Source organism: Nipponia nippon, unplaced genomic scaffold (genome assembly GCF_047370975.1).
Source record: "Nipponia nippon isolate SJK-2023a ecotype South Korea unplaced genomic scaffold, ASM4737097v1 scaffold_5, whole genome shotgun sequence".
NCBI classification, from domain to species: Eukaryota; Metazoa; Chordata; class Aves; order Pelecaniformes; family Threskiornithidae; genus Nipponia; species Nipponia nippon.
Window position 1 is genome coordinate 33525919 of NW_028262369.1, and position 27456 is coordinate 33553374.

At 37.8% G+C, this 27456-nt stretch overlaps 1 protein-coding gene across 2 annotated transcripts in view; it reads left to right on the forward strand.

Annotated features, from left to right (window-relative positions):
* ST6GALNAC3 (ST6 N-acetylgalactosaminide alpha-2,6-sialyltransferase 3) overlaps positions 1 to 27456 on the forward strand; it is a 225454-nt gene that overhangs the window by 189847 nt on the left and 8151 nt on the right. For both annotated transcript variants that reach the window (XM_087733818.1, XM_087733819.1), the window contains one exon: positions 26309 to 26416. In XM_087733818.1, coding sequence (XP_087589944.1) covers positions 26309 to 26416 — 108 coding nt within the window. The remainder of the gene's footprint in view (positions 1 to 26308; positions 26417 to 27456) is intronic.

A 27456-nucleotide genomic window follows, 5' to 3' on the forward strand; every position in this document is an offset into this window, starting at 1 on the left:
GCATTCTGCATCCTCTGGACAAGTCAAACAATGTGCAAACAAGGCAACAGCTGCAGCCCAGAAATGAGAGAGGAATTCTGCCATAAAAAAGAAATTAAACTAGTGTCCTGCTCTCCTGTATTTGATTTTTAAAGTAAATACACTTGAGATGTTTCCCATTTAGTACTATTGAAAGGGTAGTTTCTTGACACCATTTCATATAAAACAATCAAGAATGTGGACTCAGGCAGCTGTATACATAAAACAGGGCTATGATAGTGAGAATCTTCTTTATGAAGTTGGAGTTGGTAAAGGAAATAGATCTATTTTTTTTTCTTTAAGCCTTAATGTGCTTTTGTTTTGAACTTGTCATTTTGATTTGCCTGTGAGCTTTGTTTTGATTTTCCTTGAAGATTTCTGGTAACAATAATTGTTTGCAACAGGAAAATTCATGTGAACTGACTTCCATTTTAGACTTCAATTCCTATAAAATGAAAGGGGATTGCAATGTGGATGTGAGCAGGGAGGACTGATGCTTCTGTACAATGCACTTCTGCTCCAACTGTAAATATATTTTCATGATTAATAAAAAGAGAGTAGAAGTCATTGTACTCTGTTAGGATTTTATTGATGGCTGCTCCCCAGAATACTGAAAAGATGCTATCAATACTCTTGACACTCTGCTTAATCAAGATGTGACCCTCCAATGTAACCAGAAAGTGTGCTTGCTTCAGAGACAGAGCAATGCTACCGGTTAGGGGAGAGCTGGTTGTTATTTTTGGTTGAGGGTTTTTTGGTAATTTCATTAAAATGTAATCAGTGCCATTAAATAATATTTAATGCCACTAGAGTGCTGTTGGACACAAATAGGAAATCAATCAGCTTGTTCTCTAGTTCTGTGGCCTTCAGCTCTGTGAACTGCATAGGTACCTCAGGGGGAAAGGCCGCACCTTGCACAGCAGTCAAAATCAGATCAATAATGGTATGTTCGGTTTAGTTTTTAAAATTGCTCTTGCTTGGAATGTGCCATGGGCACGTTCAATATCAGATACCTGGGCTTGGAACAAGGAGTTTTCAAGTGTACCCTTAATGTTTGCAACTTGCTAAGTATTTTTGTTCCGTAGGTGCTGCACATCAAAAGCCAAAATGATAAGAGTGGAGGTTCCCCTGGGCAAGCTGGAAAGACTGTGCTTACTGTCAAATATACAGCATGATCTTAGCCCAGTGGTGGAATTAGTTAGGCATGCTCCTTGATGTGCTTTACAGTTTGAACAGTAGGTAATCTTCATTGGTTCAGTGCATTCGGCCTCATTTGTGTGCAAAGAAGCATTGGTAAATGGCGCCCTAAGAAATATTGTGGCAATTGAGATAGGTTAGGAATTGAACCACACTCTGGCCTCTGTTACAACCAGTCCCTGGTGGGTTAATGGAGTAGGATAGTTGCCTCTGAAGGATTTAAGATGATCCCATTAACTGCAGTGGATATTTGTTCACATTCCCTACCTGTGAGGGCAGGGGAAAGGGATTACAATTAGTAGCCACTAGCAAAGAAGAGCTGTGCTGACTGTTAGTAATGTCTTCATAGGACTGGAGAAAACTGAGCAATTCTGTAAAATTTAAAAAAAAGTCCTGACCAGAGACTTGTATCTTCCTTCAAAAACTCCATGAGGTGAGTTTTCACATGAACTCAAACTATTTCAAACACTCCCGCTGGGTCTGGCCAGAATGCATTTGACGATTCCTTGCAGCTGTTTAATTCCAGCGTAATTGCCTTTGAGATTTCCTTCCTGATTTTTCTGTGTAAGATGCACTAAGCTATGTAGATAAGAAGCAATCTATACATTCTGTGTATAGGAGTAAATCAAAGAATATAACACAGATGGACAACAGCAAGCAAAAGACTCAGTTCTTGTAATTTAAAATACATTGCAATGTGAATCCCACTGAGTTGAAATATGTAATTTCCAAGAATTTCCTGGGGCAGGAAGCATGAGGTCAGTTTATTCTGCACCAGTCACATCAGTCTACAAATTAAAATCTAATGAAACATGCTTGAAACAATTACACACACCTTTTCTGAGTTCTTCACAAAATAAATTTATATAAGCCATCCAATGACTAGTAATTCTTGCTGACAAATATGGTAATAGTTAAGTATGATGCTGCATAATTGTGCTGAAAATGTGCTTTTCCCCTCTGATCGCACAAAGATGGCTTAATCAACTTTCTGTCATCTGTAGGTGACAGGTGGAAGGAATTACTAAGTCTATCCCATTTGGATGTCATTCCCCTTGATACCGAATCCTCCCCTACTTTATGTGCACTTTAAAACCTTGCCTTACCAACGGTACTGATTCCAATTGTCTTTTTCAAATAGATCCTAAATCCTAAATGACACTTTAAAATATTCTTGGCAGGGCCTTTGAGCACTCACCTTGTTGGAGCAGAGCCATGGGCTATACAAACCATTGTATTAGACATTTGGTCCCTGACAGGTAGATGTGGTAACTGTTGAACATGATTTTAAAAAAGAAGAGGGAAGGAAGGAAGGAATGGTGGAAGCTTGGATCAGAAGGAGAAGGATCGTGTTAGTGAAGGGGGAGAACTGAATACCTCGCATCCCCAGCTCAGCCATATCTAATCTCTGCACTCCTCTAAAGAAAAGCAAGACGCACCCTGCGTGCAGCTGGAAGAGCTATTCAAAGCATGCAATATGAGCACGTTGCTCTGTTTCGTGAATTTAGTTCCTCACACCATCTCCATCCCAGCATGAGAGAAGTCTGTAAGCTCAGTGCAATCGTATCATAATTTGGATCTCTACAGGAGACTGAACTCACATCACCAGAATGCATCGAGCCAATGCGTGTGTCAATGCGCAGTTACATATACACACAACAGTTCCAGGCCCGTGGTGACATTTTTCAAACTAATATATTGACAGCAGTACCAGGATATTTTTTAAGCATATCCAGGAGGAAAAAGAGCATTACAATGAGGAAGAAAACCCAGCAGAACGCTGACACCCAAGTACATTACTCAGTGTGCAGTTGCATTAATGAACCATTACTTCAAATCCCAGGTTTGCCAATAGTGTCACTGTTCGTTTATCAAGGCAGAATCATCCTGGATGTGAACAGAATGCCTGTATAATAGATAACTTCTCAATCCTCCCATACCATACATTTCCTTGAGCCCATTACAAAAGATTTATTTTTAAATTGGAATTTTTTTTTTTTACGGCTGGACAGAATGAGACTGTTTGTTGAACAAATGGTGTTAAAATCCCCAAGGGTCTGACTTACTTCAATAACAACCAAGACTACTGCTTGAGCCAGCTGATGCTCTTTTAATGAGCGCTGCTTGTCAGAGGATCATATCTGCAAGTTGCTGTATAAAATAACCGTTTTCCATGAGTTCATAAAGCAGTCTCTCTTTTGAAATGGATGAGGTGTTGTACCAATCTCTGCAGCACAAAACAGACACTTGTTTGAACTGAAAGGGGGGGAATAAACCAACCCAAAGCATACGACAGGGTTTTTTTCTTTTTTTTTTAGTTGTTTTCCCTTTCTATGACAGACAGCTTTGTGTTTGTACACAGCAAGCTCAACAGATTCAAGAAGAAAAATGCTGAAATGCAAGCTTCAAAATGAATTTCAGCTTTGGCCTGAGTGAACTAATACAAGCATGACAGGTTGCTTATTTAGCAAACTGGGTGGACACTAAGATAAAGCCTTTTCATGTGACAAGACATCCCCAAAAGGTCTCACTTTGTCCCTTGTAAGGTTTCTCAAGGCAAATCAAGAAAAGACTCCCAGACAAATTAAAATGACAAGTTCAAAACAAAACACGTGAGTCTTTTTTTTAAAGGAAGATCATCCCCATACCCAGCTTGGGCTTGGTATAATAAGCTTGGCTTTTTAATGTTGCTTTCTGACAGGCAAAACCACTTTATGATTTTGCTGAGTCTGTGGACCTGATTGCTTTTAAATAAAACTGTACCATGTAACTACTGTACTACTACTACTGCCAATGGATTCAAAGCTAAGATCACGCAGTAAAAGAACAGCAGTTAGTAGCCCTGCTATCAATCTGTTCTTTTTAATATATTTGTTATTTATGGCTGCAGGTTAGGTTATACCCTTGAATATCACATTTCTCACCAGAAACAGCAATGAGTAATTGGGTACTGCAGGGTTTAATGTGAAATACTGAGTCATTTTGATTAGACCCATATTTTATCACTTGTGCTATTAACATCAAAGATTTTTTAAACTACAATACTCTATATATTTGGTTTTAATGTGAATTAAGAAAATCAGGTTCTAGCATACTCAAGTACCTTAGGGTTTTTTTGTCCTGTGCATATCAAACCAGCCTAAGTCACTGATAAAATTCAGATTGCACTTGTGTACAAACTAACTCTGTCCTATGAAAATGAACTACTGAAGTTAATTCAGATTTGTTCAGAGCCTTGAACTATGTAAGTAATGAATCTTTCAGACAGTTAATTCAAGCAGAACAGAAATAGAATCCACTTAAATGTTACTACTGCTTGGATTGAATCTTACCAGCCTCGATAGGTCTGAAGATCCAAGTCTCAGTGGATGAGATCTGCAAATCCCAACTTCGACCACAGCAAAGGAGAGGTGATGACTTGGTCTTTGTTTATTCAATGAAAGGACTACCCTAGCTTACTTTCTGACCAGAAACATAAATATATAATTCTATTTTGCTCTACAAGTCATTTTTACATTTTGTAAACCTTTCTCCATTTTGCAGATCTTACATCCAGGCTGATAAAATCATGAAGCAGGAATAATAATGATTTCTTGCACAGAAAAATGTGTATGTTAGAGATGTTGGTTGAATGTTTCACCTCTATTAACCTCTCTTCCAAACCAGCAGAGAAGTGGGAATATTTACTTATCATACAAATTCAAACTAAGATGCTTTTCCTGTGAGCAAAAATGCTCCCGAACTTTGTTTGCAAGGGTAAAGGCGTGTGTGGTTTGCTGCATATATTACCCTCACTGTAGTTTTTCAAATTTAGTGTTCTTAATATTGGGCAGACAGTAAGAAACATTCTCACCAGTATTTAACTTTTTACTTCAAAACTGGTTAAACTTTTATTCCTGCCTGTCTGTCTCAAGTTGTCACAGATTTTCCTATAGCAACTAAGCTGCTGTGTTATGATGCAGGCTCTGTATATGATATTTAGCATGCTGCTTCTCTTTAGTGTTCCAGGCTACACAGAAAACAGCCTCTAGCATATTAACTGCCTGTTTCACCTGAAGTAAAACAGGAAAGCATTTTAAAAGATGTTTTCCCTTGTCACCTTTCCTGCTTGTACTGTAGATTATCAGAGCCTTTTCCCCCTCACATGTAAGCAGAGACAGATATAGAGAAAAATGTGTTCTTTAAACCACGGGAACATTTTTCTTTGCTTTCTATTAATACCTGACTGAAATAAAACTGAACAATTCTGAATAAATGACTACAGGCTTCTTAAAACCTGTAAAATGATTTTTTAAACAGGGATTTGGCTAACAAAAATGGGATCTGAACATGTGTGTAATGGAGCCAGACTCACAGAGGAAAATGATAATTTCTTATGTCTGGCACCTGTCAGGTTTCTTATAGAGTTTAAATGCATATGTTATCACTGATAACCAGCCTTACTCCCAAATACACCAATCAAAGCCTAATTTTCAGAGGTAAATCTTAGAGTCCTTTCAAAGTCCAATTTCAAAACATGATCCTGTGTTATCCAAGAGAAGCCATTATCAACTGGATTTGTTTGCACAAAATGTAGCTTTGAAGGATAGTAGTGGTAAGAAATCAGAGAGAATCTCTCTTCCAACACTGAACAAGGAGCGATAACAGCGTAAGAAGCAGTACTAGCACTAAAACTTGCCTCTCTGCTCCGGTGGTTTTACACCAGGGGTTTAGAGATGATACACATAACCTCACGGTTGTGATGCTGCTGAAACCTACAGTAAGATACCAGGAGCAGCGTTCAGAGCAGGTAGCAATCATATTGCCCTATATATCATGATTAGTCCAGGACAAAGAACAGATGGCATGAAAAGGAGATGGATTCTGTGAATATGGAGTGGGTGGCAATTGTAGCTGGTCCAAGCTCTGAGACCTGAGAGAGTGGTATCGGTAAATAGTGATAAATGTGAAGGGCTTGTTTCCTGGGTATTACAAGCTACAGGAAGACAGAATGGAGTTGTCAGCTATCTGACAACTAATTTTTATACATGAGGGGGTTTTTTTATGGCTGCTTTTATTCTGTGATGTGTTGTTTCATTTGTTTGTTTGCTGCCAGGCATTCACTGTGAGATTTTAGGATTCCCAATTTATGAAGAGATGGCTTTGTGTGGGAACAACCTGTGAGACCAACCAGGGAAGCTGTGGTTTCACAGTTAGAGAAGATGAATTCACAACTAGTAGTGAATGTTTAAGCACTGGTTTTCAGGTAAATGAATATAAAAAAATACATTTGACTTTCCTTTGAGTTTTGTCTCACAAAGTTAATTGTTTGATGTTGAATTTTTATTGATGTTTCCTCTTCCACTCTGTAGTTACTGTATTGGGAAAAGAAGTGCTCTGAAAGCCAGACAGAAGAGGAAAATACTCTAAAGAAAGTTGGACTATTAGTCTCCTGAGACACCCAGTGTATAGATTTCTTTGGCTTATGAGAGACACATCCGTCACACCTCTATTCAGGGTCAAGTCCAGCCTATTTCTGAGACTTAGTGTCATAGGCAGCAAGTAATATCTCTACAGTGGAGAGATGACGTGTTTCAATGGAGATGCCAAGGTGTAAGCATGGATTAGTTCAACTGACCTTTTCTTGGCAGATGCCTCAGGAGGTGTAAAATGGCTCAGCAAAACCTATGGGAATACATCTGGGACTTTAAGGAATTTATTCCTCTGCCCTTACAAATTAATTAATTAATTGCTGGTTGTCATCTTTTTAATCACTGTGATACTCATTTTTATTCCAGAAGAAACCAGAGGGTAGTGTTCTACAGCTTCATGGTTAGAAACTTTTGGCTAGATTTTTTCTTACTGTTTTCTTAGGAGAGTTTATCTCTGTGCCTAATACATATTTTAGAGTGTAATAGTTATAGACTTTCAGAAGATTTTTCCTTCTCTTTGCAGGAAAAGAAAATGGGTTTCATAGTTCCTCACAGGAACACTATAAAATCATTTCTGCTTCATACCAAAGAAATATTTGCAATATTTACACTACTTGCACTGTTTTTCTTCTAAATAATTCCTGTCTTTTGTTAGAACTTGGCAAAAGGCTATCAGTACATTTTTTTCTTTGAGCAAGATTTTGTTTTATTTCAGGTGAAGCTCAAGCCCATTTGTGGACACCATATAGGTTAAAATTAAGATACTGTTTCTCAATGATATATAAATTCTGTAATGAAAAATGGTTGTTTTCCTTTGGCTTCAAAGTTGATTGCTTACACTTTCCAGAGCAGTTAATTTAAATTTTTGAAGATTTATTCAAACTTTATTGAAAAGGACATTTTGGAAAAGATGGGGAGAACAAGAAATACAAAACCACCAGGAACATCAGGTCAGTTTATTGACGGGAATTCTGCACCATTTTGGGAGATAGGGTTGAACAATCTCTGGCTCTTTTCTATTTCTTGTTTGTAGGAGCCTGGATTCTGTGGCATGGCAGTCGTTTTGATGTCTGTTTTGTAGTACAGTTGCACTCAGTGGGAGGAATGTGCCGGGTTGGCTGAGAAAACAAACCTCTGTGAGAATTTGAGCCAATGAAGGATGGCACTCTGGGAAATCAGCTCCCCCATATTTCAAACCCATATTCAGTGAAAGGACACTGCACAGCGAGGCGCAATGAAAGAGGATTTACTGGGGTTTAATCTTTTTTGAAATTCTGTACTTTGAAAAGTTCTCCATGCATTCAAGCCAGGATGAAGGTTTTTCTTTGCATGCAAAAACTAAGCATGCATCCTACTTAGTTATTTATGATAATTTGTGGAATATGTTTTTCCTAATAGAGAGTCATCAGGTTTATCAGGTCTGCTTGAGATTCAGGGGCAGAAGCAGACAGGGATTTTCACTTTTTAAACAGGCCTCCAATTGCTTTTCTGTCACAATTGCATGGTTGCTGGCACATTGCCCACCTGTAAGGGAGACATTCACAAACTGCCAGGACAAATTGTATACAGGTAGTCATGTTGCAAATGCCTGCATACTGCTTGTGGGATATGCCCTATTAGCTGTTGCTTTGTGCAACTTGTGTTTGCCAAGCACATTGTCTTCCTGTTGTCCTATAGTCTACTATGCATTGTTAATGCAAATGATTGAGATCTGGATTTCTCTTTTGTTGATTTGCTGCTTACTCTGGGCTTGATCCTATGAGTCTGAAGACAATGAGAGTACTGCTGGTGGTTTCACTGTGAGCAAGAGCAAGCCATTTTGATATCTCACATAGCTTCTGTGTGCTTCAGTTAATAAGTCAGAATGCCTACTTAATTTACGGGTCTGCTAATAGTTTAATTCATTTTGCTTTCGGGAAGTACTTTGAATAGAAACTGAAAGATTGCTATTTATTTTGGAACACTCCAAAATGTGAAGGCAACTTAATAATTCAGTACACCTTTGTGCAAATGCTAATTCTTAGCACTTGGGCAGCTGAGGCCCTCTATCCACAAAGTCGTTTGGATATGAGCACAGTACAGTGTAATGTCAGACCAAAAACCAAAAGAGATCTCAAAGAACATAAATAATTTTACACCTTCATTTTTATGGCATTTTGGAAAAAATCAGTTTGGATAGAAACTTTTTTTTTTTTAACAAATAGGAGGAAAGAAAAGGAAAGATGATTTTCTAGAAGGTGCATTGAACTCACCTTCTACCTGCTGCTACTGAATGAAGATTCATAGTAATGTAAGCCTCCACCTAACCACTCTGCCGAATATCTTTTCTGCCTCTCCTCATCGTTGTTTTTGAACAAAGTTAACCACCTAAGGCAAAGTACTGAAAAGGTCTCACCATTATTTGGTTAGGGAGGAGTGCTTTACTAAGTGGTCTTGTCTCAAGTTGGCAATATTCTGTTGCATTATAGAATATTTGAATTGTGGGGCTTTATAACCACTGTTCAGGTAAATAACAGTGTGATGCCAGGTAAAAGATACAAAGAGGTGAATTGAATGATATTAAATCATAGCTATGCCTGCTACTCAGGCTCCTGGAGTGGACTCCTGGAGTGGCAAAGCAATTACCATTACAACAACGGTCTTTGTATGTGGATACTAGGCATGCTTCAATCCAGGCTTGAAAAGGATGTGGTTCCAATAACTGTCTTTATAGGCACGAAGTCTTTTGGAAGCTATTTACTTGTCCGTAATCAAAATATCAGATATTTTGCTCTCCTCAGATGCGTTTATTTTCCCAGTTTCCTATTAATAGAAAATTCTAGGAAGCTGCTCTATCAAGGCTCATGAATGCACATTCCTGGAGGGTCAAGATACATATTCCTGGCTGGACTGCTTTAAGACACAGCCACTTCCTAACTGCCCCGTGCAAAGTCAGCTATCTGCTGTTGTGCTTCCAATGTACGTGCGTTGGTCTAGTCTGGTTATTTTGCTTGAAGCAGGTTAGAGACCTGCATCATGTGCTGCCAGAACTGTGGGATCAGTAACCTCCGGTTGCTTGGTGGTGATAAACAGTGGGAGCAGTAACATCATCTACCACACAGCTCGATTCAGGCAGTGTCTGACGGGCTGTAACATCATCTACCGCACAGCTAGGTCCAGGCAGTGTCTGACAGGCTGCCGAGCATGAGTGAGGATGATACCAAAGCTCCACATAGATTTAACTGAGCTGTATAAATCTAGCTTTGTCCACCCGAGTCTTAGCATTTTTTGTCCTTGCATACCTTGCATAACACTGTGAGCTCTTGTTTACTTGCAGTGTTAAATTGCGTAGAAAGGAGCATATTGGCAATGTATATTTCAGTTCTGGAGTGCAGTGTAAAATGCATTTTTCCCATGGTTAATTTTCATGCATTCATGCAATACAGAATTTCATTTCATGCAATTTATGCACTAGTGAAATAAGTTATCAAGAGAAGATAATTTTGTATTTGTTATGCCTTCATCCCAGACTCTCTTCTTAAAGGGAAACTCCAGAAATCCCTAGGGAAGTAAGTTAAAAAACCCCTTACTTAGAGAACGAGGTTTGTCTTACGTGTTCATTTACTGTGGTATTTGAGGACTGAGGGAGATAATATCTAGCATGTTTTCAAACACTGCTCTGTACAAAACACTTCCACTCCAGCTGCTTCTTACAGCCTCTATAAACTCTGTTTAAATGTTATGGAGGCTGTCTAGTCTACATTGTAGTTTGCAAGTTAGAAATGGGGAACTTATTCCACAGTGTGTGAAAGCAAGCATCATTTCAAACTAATCCTTTGCATGCACTTAAAGAAACCAAATGAAAATACAAAGGTAAAACAAGAACACAGCATCACTCAAGGCCCAGAGGAGAAGTGACAGTTCCCTATTTGAAGAGCAGCTCTCTAGTTATGCTTGTACAAGTAAATGGCAAAATTGAATGATCTCAATTGAAGATGTTCTCTCTTCTTCCTCCACTTGTATGGTTGTTCTCAGGTACTTACAAAAGCTTTTGCTCTTGAACAATTGCTGAAATTTATTGTTTGAGTCATTCTAAGGAATTATCTTCATAAAATAATTTAATTTATATTCCTTCCCCCTACCAGTAAACTTTTATTTCTTGCATCCTCTTAGGAGCAAACTGAAGGAAAACAAAGTCATAATGTCACCACTAAAGTCATTCAACAAAGATAACTCATTTGTTTTGTCACATAAGCATAAGGAATACCTGTGATAGATCTAAGTGCAATGTATTTCTATGGTATCAGTAAATCCGTTAGCTTAATCTGTGCATATCGTATACATCTGCAGAGGTAGTGCATAACAAAGTGTGTAATAATGAATACTGCACAATGGAGGACAATGCTACACAGAATAAAGATAAAGGATAATGACATTACTCTAAAACAGCAGAGCCCTGAGCAATGCTAGTAAACCTATGAGGAGACATAAGATGTCTGCATTTTTTCATATGGTAATAATCTGTGTATCCATGTACTTTTTATAATGATAGATGGATACAGACTAGTATATGAGCAGTTCAAGAAGAAATTACCTGTTTATATTGAATCATTTCCATATGAATGGTTTAGAGTTGTGGGTTTTCTTGCTTTGCTTTTCTGAGATCTGCAGTTTATTTCTAACACTGGCTTCTTATCACAAACTTGCAGCCATACAACCTGATCTCATCAGATCAAACAAGTTAAATGTAGTGAGATCTGGTCAATACTTAGATGAGTGATTTCCAAGGTAACTCAAGAATGCATTAGGAAACTGCTCCATATCAGTATTCCTCTCCTGCCAGCATTGAACAAGCGTCTCCCATGCTGTTGAGGAGTATATTTCATACATAGTTCTTCATCCTCATCCTAAATTGTCCTTTATCATTGCCACGCTGTTAAACACCTGCCACATTCCCCCACAAGTTGCTGCATTTGTCAGTGTGTATGTAGTCTACCAAAAACCTTTTGGGATGAAAGGTACTACATAAGCAATGGTGTCAGCTCAGATGCTATATTTTATATGAGCTTTCTGCAGCCCTGATTTTAGTATATACCAATAGAAAGTTAATTTTGAAGCACCATTTAGGTCAGCCTTTGACTCGAGAGTACAGAGCACTGTTTGCTTGTCAAAAGTTCTTATGCAGAATAGAAGTGCTGGCATATACCTGTCAGAAGGGCAAGATAAACCAGCATTTCTATCACCGTCTTCTGTGAGATAAAACAGAATGATCATGGCTATTTTTTGTTCCTTTTTAAGCTGTCATTTAATTGGCTTATTGGACTTAACTGAGAGCTGGACCTGGACATTGCATCTTGAGGTTTCCGTTTGCTTTTAATCTAAGCCAGTTGATGTAACGTTTCTTGATCCAATTGAACACGTAAGGTGAAATCTCACACTGTGTAGACTTCTGTTTCTTCTCAGTTTTGTGTAACAGCTGCAATTCTACTTCTCTTGGAGAAAATGCGTGGGAAATCCATACATGAGGACTGAATATTGTAATAGGTAAGAGCTATGATAAAGAATACCAACTCACTTGTAACCATCAAGCTATAAGACAGCATCAGCGCAAAATGAAACAAGAGGCTATCAAACCTATTGCCAGAGGAAAATACAGATTAAATACAAATAAACACAAAATACAAATGAAAGATATGACTAGGCTTGTATAATGAGAAAGAGGGAGCCCAACAAGCTGAGTAGCTTCTTTACTGTTTAATGCCATACTCCAAAGACAAATGTAACAGCTAATTTTTGCAAAGAAGAAAAAGTCATGCTTTTCTTCTGCATTTTTCCTGAATAAATAGCAAAAGTATGGAACAATTTCCTTAACTGAATGCACAGAACAAGACACGCAGCAAAAAAACACTATTAGTGTGATCATAATTGTGATTAGGTAATCACAACTGATTTTCTTGCTCTAAGACAATCATCATCCACTGTTTTGAAGGAAAGCAGTGTGTGGCATAATTGTACAGGAACTGTGTATATAATAAAGAAATCTCTGAGCCACAAAGCTAGAATCTAGATGCGTTCTTTCCACAGGTTTAGAGTGGGCCCCGTATTAGGGGGCCTTATCTCCAAAAGGTACTTCTGCCTGCATACCAGACAATATACCAGTCTCACAGAGAAGTTCAGCTCTGGCAGAAGTGGTTCCAGTGACTTCAGTGAAGTTCTGCCTGACCACACCAGAAGTGAATTATACTCACTGCTATTAATTTGAGGATTCAGTCTGTGTATTGTGTCAAAATGCTGACGCATGTGTTCTGAGAACTTCCAGTGAACATCTCTCTTTAGAGCAAATGGTAAAATGAAGTCAGGTGTCAATCATTCATAAATCTCTTGTATTTATATATAAAGCTGGGTAGGAAATCTGATTACATATCAAAAGTATGTACACTTATAGAAGGAACAAAGGAATGAAATCTCTCTTTGTTGATGTTTTTTCTTTCAATTTGGAAAAATAAATAGTTTCATAAACATTCTGGATTCTTTGTAATATGCACTTTGCACTATTTCCTTCCTCTGACGCTAAATGAGGATGCTCCTTTCCAAAACCTCTCAAGCATAGACAAGTTTGCCTGTGACTTTTAAATTTGGATTTAGGTAAGGAAGTCTAGTTTACACAAGCTTGGAGAGGTTTTGTTATTACCAAGCATATCTGAATATGCCTGTCTTTGTGCCTTTGCAGGATTTCCCATTGCCTAACGTAATGTTCGTCATGGTTTTAATTTTTCCTCAAAACGGATCTCTTTTATGTCTGCTATTTACCATCCTTGCCAGAGTCATTGAGCACAAGAAATTCAGTATCTACAAGATGCAGAAACTGCTTTCTTCCTCACGCTCATGTAATAGGTAATGGATGGTTTTAAGAAAGGATCTTTACTCTGTGCTTTACCTATTCATGTGTAGGATTTTGATTTCATTTGAAATGAAAGGCGTAAACCTCAGGTCTGAAAACTAATGGAATTTCTGCATTTACCTGCTGATCCATAGCCTTTAGGTTAGATTGTGTGTCAGCCAGCAGTCGGCTTGTTGAATGAAGCAATACTTTAAAACTAAAATGAAAAGATTTCTGTTATATGTAGCCTGACACCAGATATGAAGGCAGATTTCTGGTGGCTTATTATTGGAAATATTTTCCAGTGTGTCTGATAAGCGAGACTGAACAAGCCGTAGGAAGTAGACCTAATCAGATAATGCTGACTAGCAGACTAGAAAAAAAGAGAAGAAATGTATTTTGCCTAAGTGCTATGCCTTCTCTTGTCAAGACTGAGGACAAAACAGCTAGTGTAGTGGCAAAAGGCACTGCAGAGATCAGGGAGTAAACCTGCTGGTTTGTGAGTGTGGCTGTTGCATCTAAGCCTATTTACTTGTATGTATTCATTGTCTGTATTATGGAAGGTTTATATCTAAGTGCTTGAGTGATTTGGAGCTCTGGAGATGGGGCATATAAAAAGGACTAGGAGAACATAAAGCTGGATCAGCTATTCATTTTTCAGTAAGTCTAGGTATTTTTCTGGAACTTCAAAGGAATTTAAGATACAGACTTGTGAGGAGGGTCCCCATGAAGGATCAAGTGCTGTATTCTGCTCAGTCTCTCAGTCCATGCACATCCTTCATGGAAATACATTTGAACACTGGGGATATTCACAGGATGAGCAAATTCTCAGTATGATTTGAGGAGCATTCACGATGTTGTAGGATAGAGGACAAAGGAAGGTCTTGTAGAAATGCTTAGAATGAATTCCCAAAGGACTGAAGCAAAAAGATTCCTTTGTTATTTCAATGCCTAGATACGAAGTGGTAGTTACCACAGATTGATATTTAACACAGAAAGATATCTAACACAGCGTCATATTCTTTCATCTCTTCAGATTGCATGTGGATAATAGGTTATATCAAATGCAAACATAGTCAGTGCGTCATTAATATTGCATGACAAACGTGCATACTTTTATTTGTTGGCCTGGACGCTTTTTTTTTAACTGTTGTTGGAAGATCCTCTTAGTTCTAAGTTTTTTTGAAAACAGCTCAGCTCTTGGCTTTGTACCTTAAATGTCTCTGCTCAGGGGAAAAGGAATTTAATTGCATAAAACCTACTCTGCACTGATTTTTCCAAACAACTACTGTAAGATTAAAGTTTTAAATGGATTGAGTGTCTCTATAAGTATATTCACACTCATACATGTCTGGAGTAAACATGCCATCTGGGGCTTCTGCTTTATGTTTCTTACTGTATATTTGGAATTCAAAATAAGGTTTATTTTGTGAGGAAAAAATCAATAAATCATTTCAGTTGTCCCACACTTTGTATAACTAATTGTAATTAGTATAATGTATTTGTTGGCAAGGGCTTATCAGGCAAATAGCATGAAGAGGCAAAGAAAAAACCTCATAAAGAATGATGTTGTTTTGTAAAGCTAATTGTGACGCTATCTCTGGTATTGTGTGTGATCGAACTTTTAATTTTTAATCTGGTATTCCTTCCAGCAACATAGCTACTAGTGTTACCTGAGGTTCTCTGTAATGTAACTATGTAACAGATTTTTGGCAGTTTTAAATTTTACAGTTTGGTGCCAAAAAGATCTTGAGTCATCTACATTGTAACAAGTGGGCTGTAGTTTCTAGTTGTAATGAATTAGCTTATTTTAATGTTTGTTATGCAAATCTTACAGATAAGAATTCAGTTAACTGTGATGTCCTGAACTTTGGTGCCTAGGGAGCAGCCACAGCCTCCTCTGATGTATACTGTCAGGTGTGTGGCCTTTGAAAGAGCTGCTTGCCTGCAGAGCTTCATTGGCAACATATCCCAGCCTTAACTAGCTGATACTGGGAATCATTGAAAAGATGGTGTCACTAAGAACAATATAATATGTGGAGGAGAAACCAGAGCATTTATTTATAAAGCAAAGGACTGCTGTCCTGCTTCATTAATGTGTTCTAATAACTTTGGTTCACTGGAAATATCAAATCCCTGAAGCTAACTGAATTCTTCACCATCCTTGATAACTAGGCATTAGCTTACACTAACAGTGAGCTGGCTAGATGATTAGTCTGATAATTCTCGAGTTTACTATTCTCGAAAAGCTGGATTGTGAAAGACTCAGAAAATTAACTAATTTGCTACTTCAGTTGATAGCAGGGAAGCCATAAAAATTCTCCTTTAGAGCATTTCACTGCCATTGTAATAAGTATGGAGATTTTTCTCCCAGCACCCATTTGTACGATTACCCTCCTGCAGTCTATTCAATGAATACAGGAAGAAAATAGTCTGAGATTGTCCAGTGTTGAAGGAACTGTGCAGTGGGCTAGAAGGCAACCTACTCTGATCCATAGATCCTCTTCCTATGAGGTTGTCTCTGGCAGTCTTCTGCTTTTCTAAACTGTTTGCTGTATCACGCCTTTTTCTAAAGGCTGCAATCTGAGAGACAAAAAATGCACCATTCTGCCAAATATGTCTGCCTGCAATCAAGGTGCTGCCTTCAGTGTAAATATTTGTGTCAGTGACTGCAGGCATCTGGCCTTCAGAAGACACTGCTGCGTAAAGGTAGTGGCTCTTGGTGAACAGAAGGCGAAAGACAAAAGCTAACCTTGCATGTCTTGAGGATTTTGGACCCTATATTTCAAGTGGGGCTTTAATTAGACCTCACCCTCTTCTGTCCGCAATGTACATCAGCGAGAGGTGCCCATCAGAAAGCCAGCTACTATGTAAACAGAGCAATGGAGAAGGTAGGGGAAGTTTCAGTAGCTCAGAGGCTAGGATTATTTGCTTCTCTCTAGATAGCTGGACAGAGATGAGTTAATTAAGAAAGCAGTGAAAGACTAGAGACATTTGGATGGAATATAGACAGTAAGCAAGACCATAATATTGATACTAAACAGTAATATGATACTTATATGTGTGTGTGTGTGATTAAATTGTATGTCAAAAAAAGAAAAGGAGCCATATTTTGTTCCTTTTTTACTTTAAGGGAAAGTTAATATGAGAAAGTTACAGTAGTAAAAGGGAAGGCAACATCTGTGTTAATTAGCAGTTCATCTTCAAAGCTTGACTGATGGGTTACATTATGGCCTCTTGCATTTGAATTAAAATTCAGGCCCACGCAAGTTCTATTTTTACCTCCTTTTTTCCACATCAGAATAATTTGTCTGGATTTAAGATTTCATTTTTGCTAAAAATATTGATGTTCCATAATCTAAAATGAACTTTTGGTTTGTGCAAATAGGCAGTGTAGAGAAGAGCAGTGTAGCTCCGGATTCAATTTCAGAGAATGTGACTTTATAATACAATGCAGTATTGTAGGAAGTTTCTATGGAACAGTACTAGAAGGTCTTGCATTTATTTTATTCCATTCTACCTGCTATACTTGGTGGAGAGACTTTCACATGCATGTTAAATTACCACTTATATACACGCCTTAAATGTAAGGGAGGAAATCTCAGCATGCATCAGTTCCCTCTGAGAACTAGGGATAAGCATATGTACGACCTCCAAAGAAACTGTGTTTCTTGATTATTTGACAGTTAAGCTCTTTGGGTCAAGGACTGTCACATGTGGGTTTATAGTGCCTTGCACAGCAAGGATTCGCAGTGCTACTGTAAAGTAAATAATCAGTGAGTAACTGAGCAACAAATTAGGATTAATTTTAGAATACCTGGAAACACTCTTATGAAGACCACAGCTGGGGAGACACAAGTTGTTGACAGAGGGATATGCACCAGTGAAGGCCTTATCTGTGGTGTTTGAGTTCTCTTTTTTCAGTGAATATTTTCCTTTCAGAAATGAAACTTCCCATTAATATTACAGCTGGCCCTCCATAAGCTTTTTTTTGGATGATCTTCGATCCTGGTAAAAAGCAAAGTTCTCAAATAAATGTGAAATGTAGGGAGAAAACTGTAACACTGCCTTCCCTTCCATGTTAACAACAAAGAGGTAGTGATTGAACTAAAACAATGACTGCAGATTGTAGAAAATGTAAAAGGATATCAGCTGATGTACATCGGTGTGGTTTTTATCAGCTGAGTATCTGGTCCAGTGTTCTCCCCACTCAAATGAGCAGAGTTAAGGTACAATCTCATGCTAGCTGTTCTTTCATTTTCACCATAGTAGTAAAAAAAAATACCTTTATGAAAGCCTCTGCTCACATCCTGATGTCACAGATATACAATGTGCACCTTTAGAAAGTTGTCTCATATTTTTTGCTTTAAACATAAAAAAAAAAAACCTAATAGAAAATATTTTTATGAAAAATTTAAGCTGCTTTCAGCCAAGGTTAGATGAACTCCCTTCAGTATCTTGTCTTGACAAGGTAAGACCTAATCAAGAAGTTTCTTCTATATTCACCTACAATAGATTTCACTAAAATATGCACCTAGGAGTAGTAAGTGCCCTTTAATACCAAAAGGAAAGGGTGGGAAAGCCTGCTTAATTAATTCTCTTTGGGGATCCTGGATTAACTGCAGCTCTGTTTACATCCTCCCTGGAGAAAAATGTGCAGCCCCAAGACAGCAAGTATTGATTTAAATGTAGATGCAGGAAAGAGTCACTGTTGTCTTTTTTAATTCCACTTGGCACACTTTTGAGTTTTGATTCATTTTTGGTTACAAAGGATGAAAATCTAAATCCCTGTCTACTCCCTTTCATGCTGTGGGAATATGTTGAGCCAGCACTCAGCAAACTGGATGCAGCTACTGGTGAAGAGAAGAGCACATAAAGCTGTCCTACAGAGGCCTGTGGCACAAGCCATGAGACTCGTGTCAAGGTTTCAGCCATCACTCCCTTTGTCGCAGCCATCAGGGACTGCAGTAAGTCCTTGACCTAGCATAGGCCAATGGAAAGTGGAGAATGGTGGGATAGGAGTACGCCATGGTGCCACAACTAACTTGCAAGCTTGAGTACTGTCCAGGGAAAGCAGATTTGGCATTACCCCCTATTTGCTTCAGCCACTGCAAGCATAAGTAATTGTGCTGCGGAGCAAGTGCTATGCTGGCATAGACCAGAAGAGTTGCGTTTCCTGATAAGCTCAGTCTCTGTAAGGGTGGAGTGAATTTTACTCAGGTGATATTTGAAGAGAAGAATGGCTGTGTAAATATGCCAACAGCTTAGCCCTCAAATCTGCTTATGTGAATTTAGTTTCCCTTCATTCCAAACATAATTGCATGGTTGTAATGGTCCACCTTTCTGTGGATCCTCTTCTGATTTAAACATCCATTTGCTCATCAATGAAATCCAAGTGCATATGGAGATGTGTGGACCCATACACTTCTCTTTCTGCACAATACACATCAAGTGGGTCAAGGTTATTGGTAATCATGCATAAAGTGCCTGACTTCAGATCCCAGGTAGCAACTGCAACCAGGGCACTTATAAAAGGCATCTTTTACTAATAACTTGAGCGCATGCAATAGCATGGGCTGTGCCTCAGACCACAGTTTGTACTTAAGAAAGGGAAATAAAGAATTCTTGATTCAAGAGAAATCAAGAAAATATGTATTTCTGGAAACAGGAGGATTAGAGAGGAGAGTGGGGAAGAAAAAAAAGATTGGGATTTACTCTTCTGTAAACAGTTTGCACCAAGAGCACAATTTGTATCTGAAGAGTCAGTGCGAGCTGCAGAAGCCCAACAGCTTCTTCAGTAAGAAATTTAGCTGGCAACTCTTGTTGTCTAGGGGGGATGCCATTCAACTTGAAAAGATTAGCACAGGTTTTCCTGCATGAGAATCACCTCAAAATAATACATATATATATATATCTCGGCTGGAAGGCAGTGTTTACCATTATAATTCTTTAGGCTTGTTTCTTTTCTGTGTGCTTTGCAGCAATCTGGACCTCTATGATTACTCTTGATAAACAGGAATTCTCTTTTTCTTTTGTGAGCTCAGCAGCACAGGCATCTGAAGGAGCCCTCTCTGCCTGGATGAAATAACTTTCTTCTCTTGTTGCCTGAGTTCACAACAGGGCTGAGATGCATCAAAGTCAGGTCAAGGAATCAGAAATAAGGAAACTACAGAAGCCTGGGCAGCAGAAGTCAATTTCTTTAAGCTGCTTCCCCCCCCCTTTGTTTAAGGTTTTCATGCATATATTGAATAGAGCAGAGAAAGAGAGCAAAGAAATAGAAAAATATGTACACAACACAAAGATTGGAACTATATGCAAAAATTACATACCCAAGCAGATGCTGCACAGATTTCAGTAACTGCAGTAACAGATTCTTCTTTATTTCTAATATTGATTTTGCCTGTCTTGCCAAAAATTGTAAATAGTAATTCAAATAGTTGTTTGTTTGTTTGTTTTAAATTAGATGCAGTTAAATACAAAGCCATCATTTCCCTGTTCCCTTTTGTGATCCTTCAGAAGTGTCCTGCCTGCCTTTTTTTCAAGGCCATTTTGACATTGGATTTATTAACTGTTACATCTCTTTTCAAATCAGATTGTGAGGGGAGATTCTCATGGGCTAGTTTGTGACCTAGGAGTAGCCTTTACTGTGGGTTTGTAGCAAATTCAACTGAAATGGACTCTTGTCCTCTGTGTTCCATTGGTGCAGTATTAATATAGATAGAAAACCTGTATTTCTGGAGATTAATTGGACAGTATGCCACCTGACTGCAGTTTATTTTCAGGATTCACAGTAAGGATGATCTACCAAGAGTTTGGGCTGGCAGAAGTGAATCACTTCTCCATTCCCAGGTACATCTTTCTGGGCACAGCCACTGTCTGCATCTGGAATGTGGTCTGTGCTGTTCATAATGCATTCCACTTCTTTAAACTTTGCATAAAACCATACATGACAGATAATAAAACATCTGTCCATATATAAACGTTTCACTTTTCAGAATGACCTGAAGCACTGTGTGGGCTTTTGAATGTGTGAGACAGTCTGCTCACTGCTAGAGGGGCATGAGTGTTTATTATTAGATGTCCTGCATCATTATGGAATGCAAAGCAAGCACATGCGTGCACACACACACATACAAAAGAATGAATAATTATGATAAACAACTGCCTAACAGGTATCTTTATAATGCAGAAATAGCAACCATTTTTACCAGGTGAAATCAATTCTCTGTGCTTGCGTCTTCATTGCTCTTGTGCTATTTTTTCTGCAGAAAGTATATAATGAAATTATTAGCAACAAAGCACCGAGTCTTACAGAGAACAGAATTAAATCTAGGCTAGTGCTAATACTCTTCAGCATTTAGAGTCTTACCCTTCTCCTGTACCAAATGTACTCCCTTTTTTCCTCTCAAGAAAACTGCTTTCTGCCATGAGAAGTATATGTGCTCCTCAAAGGAGAGGTACTAGGAAAATGAGCCTTGCCATTCTCTCAGAGGTGGGGGCATTTTTCTGTCAGCTCGTTCTAATCTGTCATTTACAAGTCTGCTTTTGATATGAAGAGCAAGGCATAGACCACACCTGTGACTTGAGGAATGTGGGCGTTTAATTTGGCAAAGAAGAGTTGTTCAGCAACTATATTCAGAGATGCTTCCTCAGAAAAAAAGAGAAATCTCAGTCAACATAAGTACAATGGTAGCATTAATTTGGTTAGTATAGAGTTAAGTAATGGATGACCAGTTTGTGCTGGTAGATAAATTTTCCATATTTTTAGTTGTAAGGAAACATACCATCATTCAACAATGCAAAAACCTACAGTAACCCAGGGAGAAAAAGAGCTGGTTGTCTTTAACAAGGGACTGCAGAGGGGACATGTACCTTCCACCCTCATTCCCGAGGGTCAGTCACAGATGAGGCTGACACAGGGCAAGTGGCAGAAAGCCAGGCACAACCAGAGTCTACTGACCCCCTCCCAGAAGATTAACAGTATCTTGATGCACTGCAAATACAAATAAGTACCAGAGACACATCTACCTGAATGCAGTCTAAGCTGATCTTGACACAGTTCTTGAAAATATTTCTATTTATTTTGAATCATTTTTACAAATCTTTTAGCATGTTGGAAGGACAGCCACTCTGTGGATTACAGGTTTCTTAGTTTGTCTACACCCATACTCTTATTTATACTTATTTATTAATCAAGGGGCCTGACAAGCTGCTGCAAATAAAGCTGATGATGATTCAGCAGTTTGGTAGGAGGGTCATCTGAGGATTAGAGTCTATAAAAACAGCCTTTATGAAAAGATAATTTTTTTTTTCAATTAATTGGCCTGGAGAATCTTGTCATTTCCATCTGTCATTGTTGAATTTTATTTTACTGCAATATTTTGAAATGAAGCAAAAAAGGAAAAGTGTCTAGTAAAGCTTTTGGCAAGCTCTCTGTTACTTAATAGCTTCTTGAAGTCCTAAATTTCTTTGTTTTTCATCTTAATTAACACTCTTAATTGACCTTCTGTGCTCTCTAATTTCTCCCAGTAAAGAATTAAAAAATAGCCTTCTAAATTGTTTTCTGCGATCAGATTGACATGAAATTGCTTGTCTACAGATCATCTCCACCTTAACAAACTTTTTTTTTCATTTTTATTTTTTTACCACTGAAATCCCCACTGGAAATTACAGTCCATTGAACCATAGAGCTGGAATTGATTGTGCACATAAAAAATCCTGGAACAGCAGAACAAAGAGAAGAACTTCCTGGAATTCTATGGTGATATCAGAACTCAAGTGACAACAAAACTTTTACCCAATTTGAACTCACCTGCCCTTGATCATTAAGAAAATACTTGATGTTCCTCCATTTTCCCCTGATGAGAGAAGGAACTAGTTTTTCCTTCATTTAGCCTACATCAAAGCATGGTTATAGATGTCAAAGAAGATGAATTTCAGTCACCAACCTTTTTATGGGGCACTCTCTATTCCGTCTTCTTTATATCAATTTCTTATGCTTTTTGTAGAATATTGGAAAGCCAAGGCTAAAGAACCCTGTCTAATTGCTTTTATTTTTAATTAATTTTTAATTAAAGCTTTATGTGTCACACATTACAATTCTAGCAATCCTAAACATGTTTTTTTACCATTTCCTTCTAAAATATATAAAGCAAGTCTACTTTTTACGGTGTTGTGAGAAACTATAGTCGGTTCTTCCTACTGGAGTTTACAGAAAGCATTACTAAAAATGCAAATTCTATGTTTTGAGACTTGAAACTTGCAAATAACTATTAATCTTGGAGCTTACTTTTATATTCTGAGATGAAATAATGACATTTTAAGCACTTAAACCTTCACTAAGGGCAAGATAGGCAAGCATATACTTTGTTTCAAGTTGATTCCATTGGTCTTTTAATGTGTTTAATGTTAAGTATATGCCTATGTACTTTTCTGAAATGATGGATGGTATTTAGCAGAATGAATTACATCCCAATAACTAACATTTCTTTAAGAATCCTAATAATGTAGGAAGTATGCAAAATAAGCTTTCATTTTCAAGACAAACAGACAAAGTAACTTTTTGTGAGCATTGCCTTTTTATTGCTGCATCCAGCTGTAAATCATGTCTTGAAAGCAAAACCATCTTCTTTTTAAATGCATTTTTTGAAAAATAGTGCATTATTTTCTCCTGAGCTGTTGAGACAATTTCCTGCCTAGATCTGGTGCCCCATTAATTTTAGAGTATAAGAAAAAGTCACTGTGAGCCATAGGGAATACTTTTGGATTTGCTGCACACACATATATCACAATAGATTTGCCTATAGTAGTTCTACAGATGATGTTTAACAAACATCTGTTTTCCCTATTTTGGGATTAATGTCCTCCTTCCCTCAGATTTGTGCAGTAACATAGCCTTATGCTACACATAAATGGAGGATCCTTTTATTTTCAGTGTGTAAAATTTGACATTTGCATGCAATTAGAGTAACAAGAGGAGCTCTTTCTAATGAGTCTCAAAAAGCCCTGGCCAAAAAACATGTAAAACTGTCCTGTAGAGAAAGAAATTGAGTGCACGGTGTTAACATAATAGCAAGGGCTGAGACACTGCTTTGCACTACAGTTTTATGGGATGATATTTTAAAAGGTATTCAGAGATTTATGACTTTCTAGGGACAGCTAAAATTGTTTTCACATTTCTAATATTGCTTTCATTAGAATGTTGTAAGTATGTTTACAGTACCAGATTGAATTCTAAGGTGTTACCAAATCATCCAGAATCCCCACTGCTTAAGTATATTCCCTTGTATCCCTATGCATCTTCAGAGGAAAAAATGGAAGGAATGTAAATGCTTTGTTTTAAAGTATATAATCTGTATTCTGTCACGTACTTCATCTCCCAGGGAAGATACCTGGCAACTCACTCTGCTGTTTTTATTTATCCTGCCAGCGTACTATATAGATGAGAGGACGAAGGTCCAATGGTGTTAAAACAAGACATGAAATATTGATTAATTCTTTTTTAAAATTCCTTTTTCCTCCTGAGTATAGCAAATTTCAGATGCTACTGTCAATATAGTACTCTCAAATAAACCTCCATTATCGGAAGGGTCCTGATCTTCATAGTGTTCTTATAAATGGTTATTATGATTCTAAATGGCTTTAAAAGCTCAAGGCTAGTGTTCTTCTGGTGCAAGAGCAGAAAGCAAGTTAGAAGCGATGCAGCTTTTTATCATGGCAGAATGTTACTCTGAAATAACATGAATCGGATTGGGAATTCTCTTTGCTAGACAGTAGCAGAACATCCTGTTTGAAGAAATGAAGATCCTAACGGGACAGATAAACAGATGCACAGTTTCAGGGCTATAAAGGTGTCAAGTAAAGAAGCACAACTATAGTTGGTGTCCACCTAATGAAATCCGGGTATTTGCCTTTTGTTCCCACTTGTCATTCTTTAGTGCTAAGTTAACCCTTTATTTATTGTTTCCCAAATGGTCCTTTACAAAAGCAGCTAAACAGGTACTTAGGAGTTTCCCCATGGAAAAGGATGATTCAGGAAAGGTAGGCATAGAAGTTCACACCAGCTAACCCACGAAGGATGATAGACATGGGCAAGGAAGAGAAGATGTAGCCCAAATTACTTTGAGCGTTCTTGAGTACAATAAAACTCTCTGGGAGTTGAGGTAATTGTTTTTCACTAAAAAAAATAACATTTGTTTAAACTGGAGTGTACTGGAGTTTCTTTAGGAATGTAAAGCTCTTGGAGCTTTTCTACTATCCATAATAAAAGATATTCATCAAAGAAGGAATTTGAATCTCAGTCCTGTATGTGTCAGGTAAATATCATTGTAAAGGTTGTTCAACTACTTTTTTACCCATCATCTTAATTAGTATTTAGTCAAACTTCAACAAGAAAGAGCAGGGAAGTAACACAGAATCTGGGCCAAAAGCCACTGATCGGCAGATTTACCTGGGAGGCAGGAGACCGTAGTACGTTCTTGCTCTGAACCCGGAGCAAACACCTGAGGTTGGTTCTTCTGTCTCACAGGAAAGTTGGGTTTTATAGGCTGGATAAGTTGCTATATGATTTTTTTTTTCCACATGAAAGCTTTATTCCTACCCCAGGATGAAAATGTTTCCAGAAGATTTTGTTGATGGGGATAACGGATTTGCACATAGGCCTACTTGGGAGTTCTTTTGCAGCAAAACTTAATTGTGTGCAAATCTTAGGTTACTTTAACTTATGATGGAGAACAGACTGCTCCCTGCTGTACCCAAAAGCTAAGAGCTAAAAGATGTGGCATAAAGCTAAATTATCCCCTCCTCTCACTCACACCCAACTCTCTCAAATTCAGCCAAAGTTGGGGCTCTATTAAGATGGTTTTATGACTTCTGTGATATCTTTCTTCGGAAATTGGACAAGTTATTTATAATTTTAAGGTAATTATTTTCATTGATGTCAGTCAAACTGAAAGCAATAAATGCACAAAGCTGGACTTCAATCAGTTTGAAAGCAGTGAGGGCTACGCGTGTTCTTATTACTTGTGATGTTTTAAAGCAGTAAGTCTTGCTCCCAGTCCGCCATTGGTAACACTTGTGTGATCAGAGTGAACAGGATCTGGTCTGCAATTAACAATGCATACGTTTGCTCACGTAGCCAATGTGTGAGCCAAATCCTTACACGTGTCATTTGTACTCACTCATGCAGGTAATTCTTTTGGACTGATTTAATGCAACTAGTTATTTGAGCAAAGGTTATCAATCTGGGCACTGTCCTCTTGTGTTTTTCTCTCTGCTATGTTATCTTAAAGAATGATAACACAACTTATGAAAAGGGATCTGCACAGAATTTTGTTTTTCAAAGCCCTGTATTAGATGGTTTTCTACCAAAATGTCCTTAAAAGTTTCATTACTGTGTGAATTTTCAAGCTGAGGATAGCCCAGTGCAGATTAAGATTTTACTTGTGGAAGAGGATGGTGCATACTCACATGCACACAGCGCAAACTCTGCCAGTAGTTTGCTTTTTGGTGAACTTTATCTCATTTTACACACTCTACTAATAGATATCTTTCAGATGTAAAAATAAATTATTTTCTGTCTTACAGGAGATGCATTGTTTGACTTCAGATATTTAACATGGTATTTTTTCTGTGGACAATAGCTTGAGGCCCCAAGCTGGCAAGAATGAGAGCATATCTATAAATAATTCAAAATAATTGTATGGTTTTGACAGATTGTCAAGTTGCTTAATGCCTTTTGTCCCAGGTAATAGATTATATTTCTTTGATAAAGTGTTGATAATTTCTCATTGCAATTTGTTTTGTGTATGTTGTATTTTTACAGAGTCCAGTCAGGTTCATATCTCAGTACGGGTTGGTTTACCTTAATTTTGGCTATGGATGCCTGCTATGGAATTCACGTCTATGGGATGATAAATGACACCTACTGCAAGTAAGATCACAGGAAATTATTTTCATGCCTCTACAATTCTGATGTCTTGTCAAAATTCCACAATTGATTTTAATATCATAAATCCAAAAAATGGATCAGGCAGTCATTTCCCAATGTTTTGCATTGATGTGACACTATTGTCAGCAAATTTAGTCCTTATACGGCATTTGCTGTTGATAAAATAAAAACAGTTACAAAATCTAACATCAGATGTCATTAGGAACTATTTTTAATCAAAGATCTTTTGCAGTTTCTGAATTAGCTGGAAACAAAGTATGTTCGTACTCTTCTGACGAAATGTACTTACTTCTACAGCTAAAACAAATCTATAGAGGAGATCACAGGAAATACTAATATATTAGTTCTCTGAATACCAAATACACCTGGAAGTGAAAGAAACTGATTAGCCCAGGATAGTTACCTGAAATTACATTTCAACACCATTGAGCAACCTACTTGAACTTTCTAGGTTATATATGGCTTGCTTTGAGTAGTAGGGGGTTTCTAATTAGATAATAAAACAAGTCCTGCAAGCTTTATCACAGTAAACTGACATAAATTCCAACCAACTACTGTTAGTGACCTTACAGTGACAACGGATTAATCCTATTGTCGGAAGTATAACTCTAAACACAATTTTTAAAAGTCCAAGTTAAGTGCTTTAATCTACACTATATGGTAGCAAAACATATAATGAAACTATTCCTCATTCAGAAAAGCAGAAAATGTCGTAAACAATGTATGATATTAGTACAAATCTATTCTTCTGTACCTAGGCTGGTTCAAGTCTTGCACGTAAACAGTCCAATGGGTCCTCAGCTCCTAGAGTAAAGTCTTTGTGCAGACCCTCACTCCACATTCTGTGTTACTCCAATGTGGGACTCATTCCTGGCAGACCCTAAAAAAAAAAAAAAAAAGGGAATTTGAGTCACAGCTGTTTAATTAGGGTATCTTAACATTAGAGGCTGACTTTTTAGAACTTGCAGATCTCACTGATTGAGTGAGTCATCCAGATGGAATGAACATATGTTGTTCTTTGT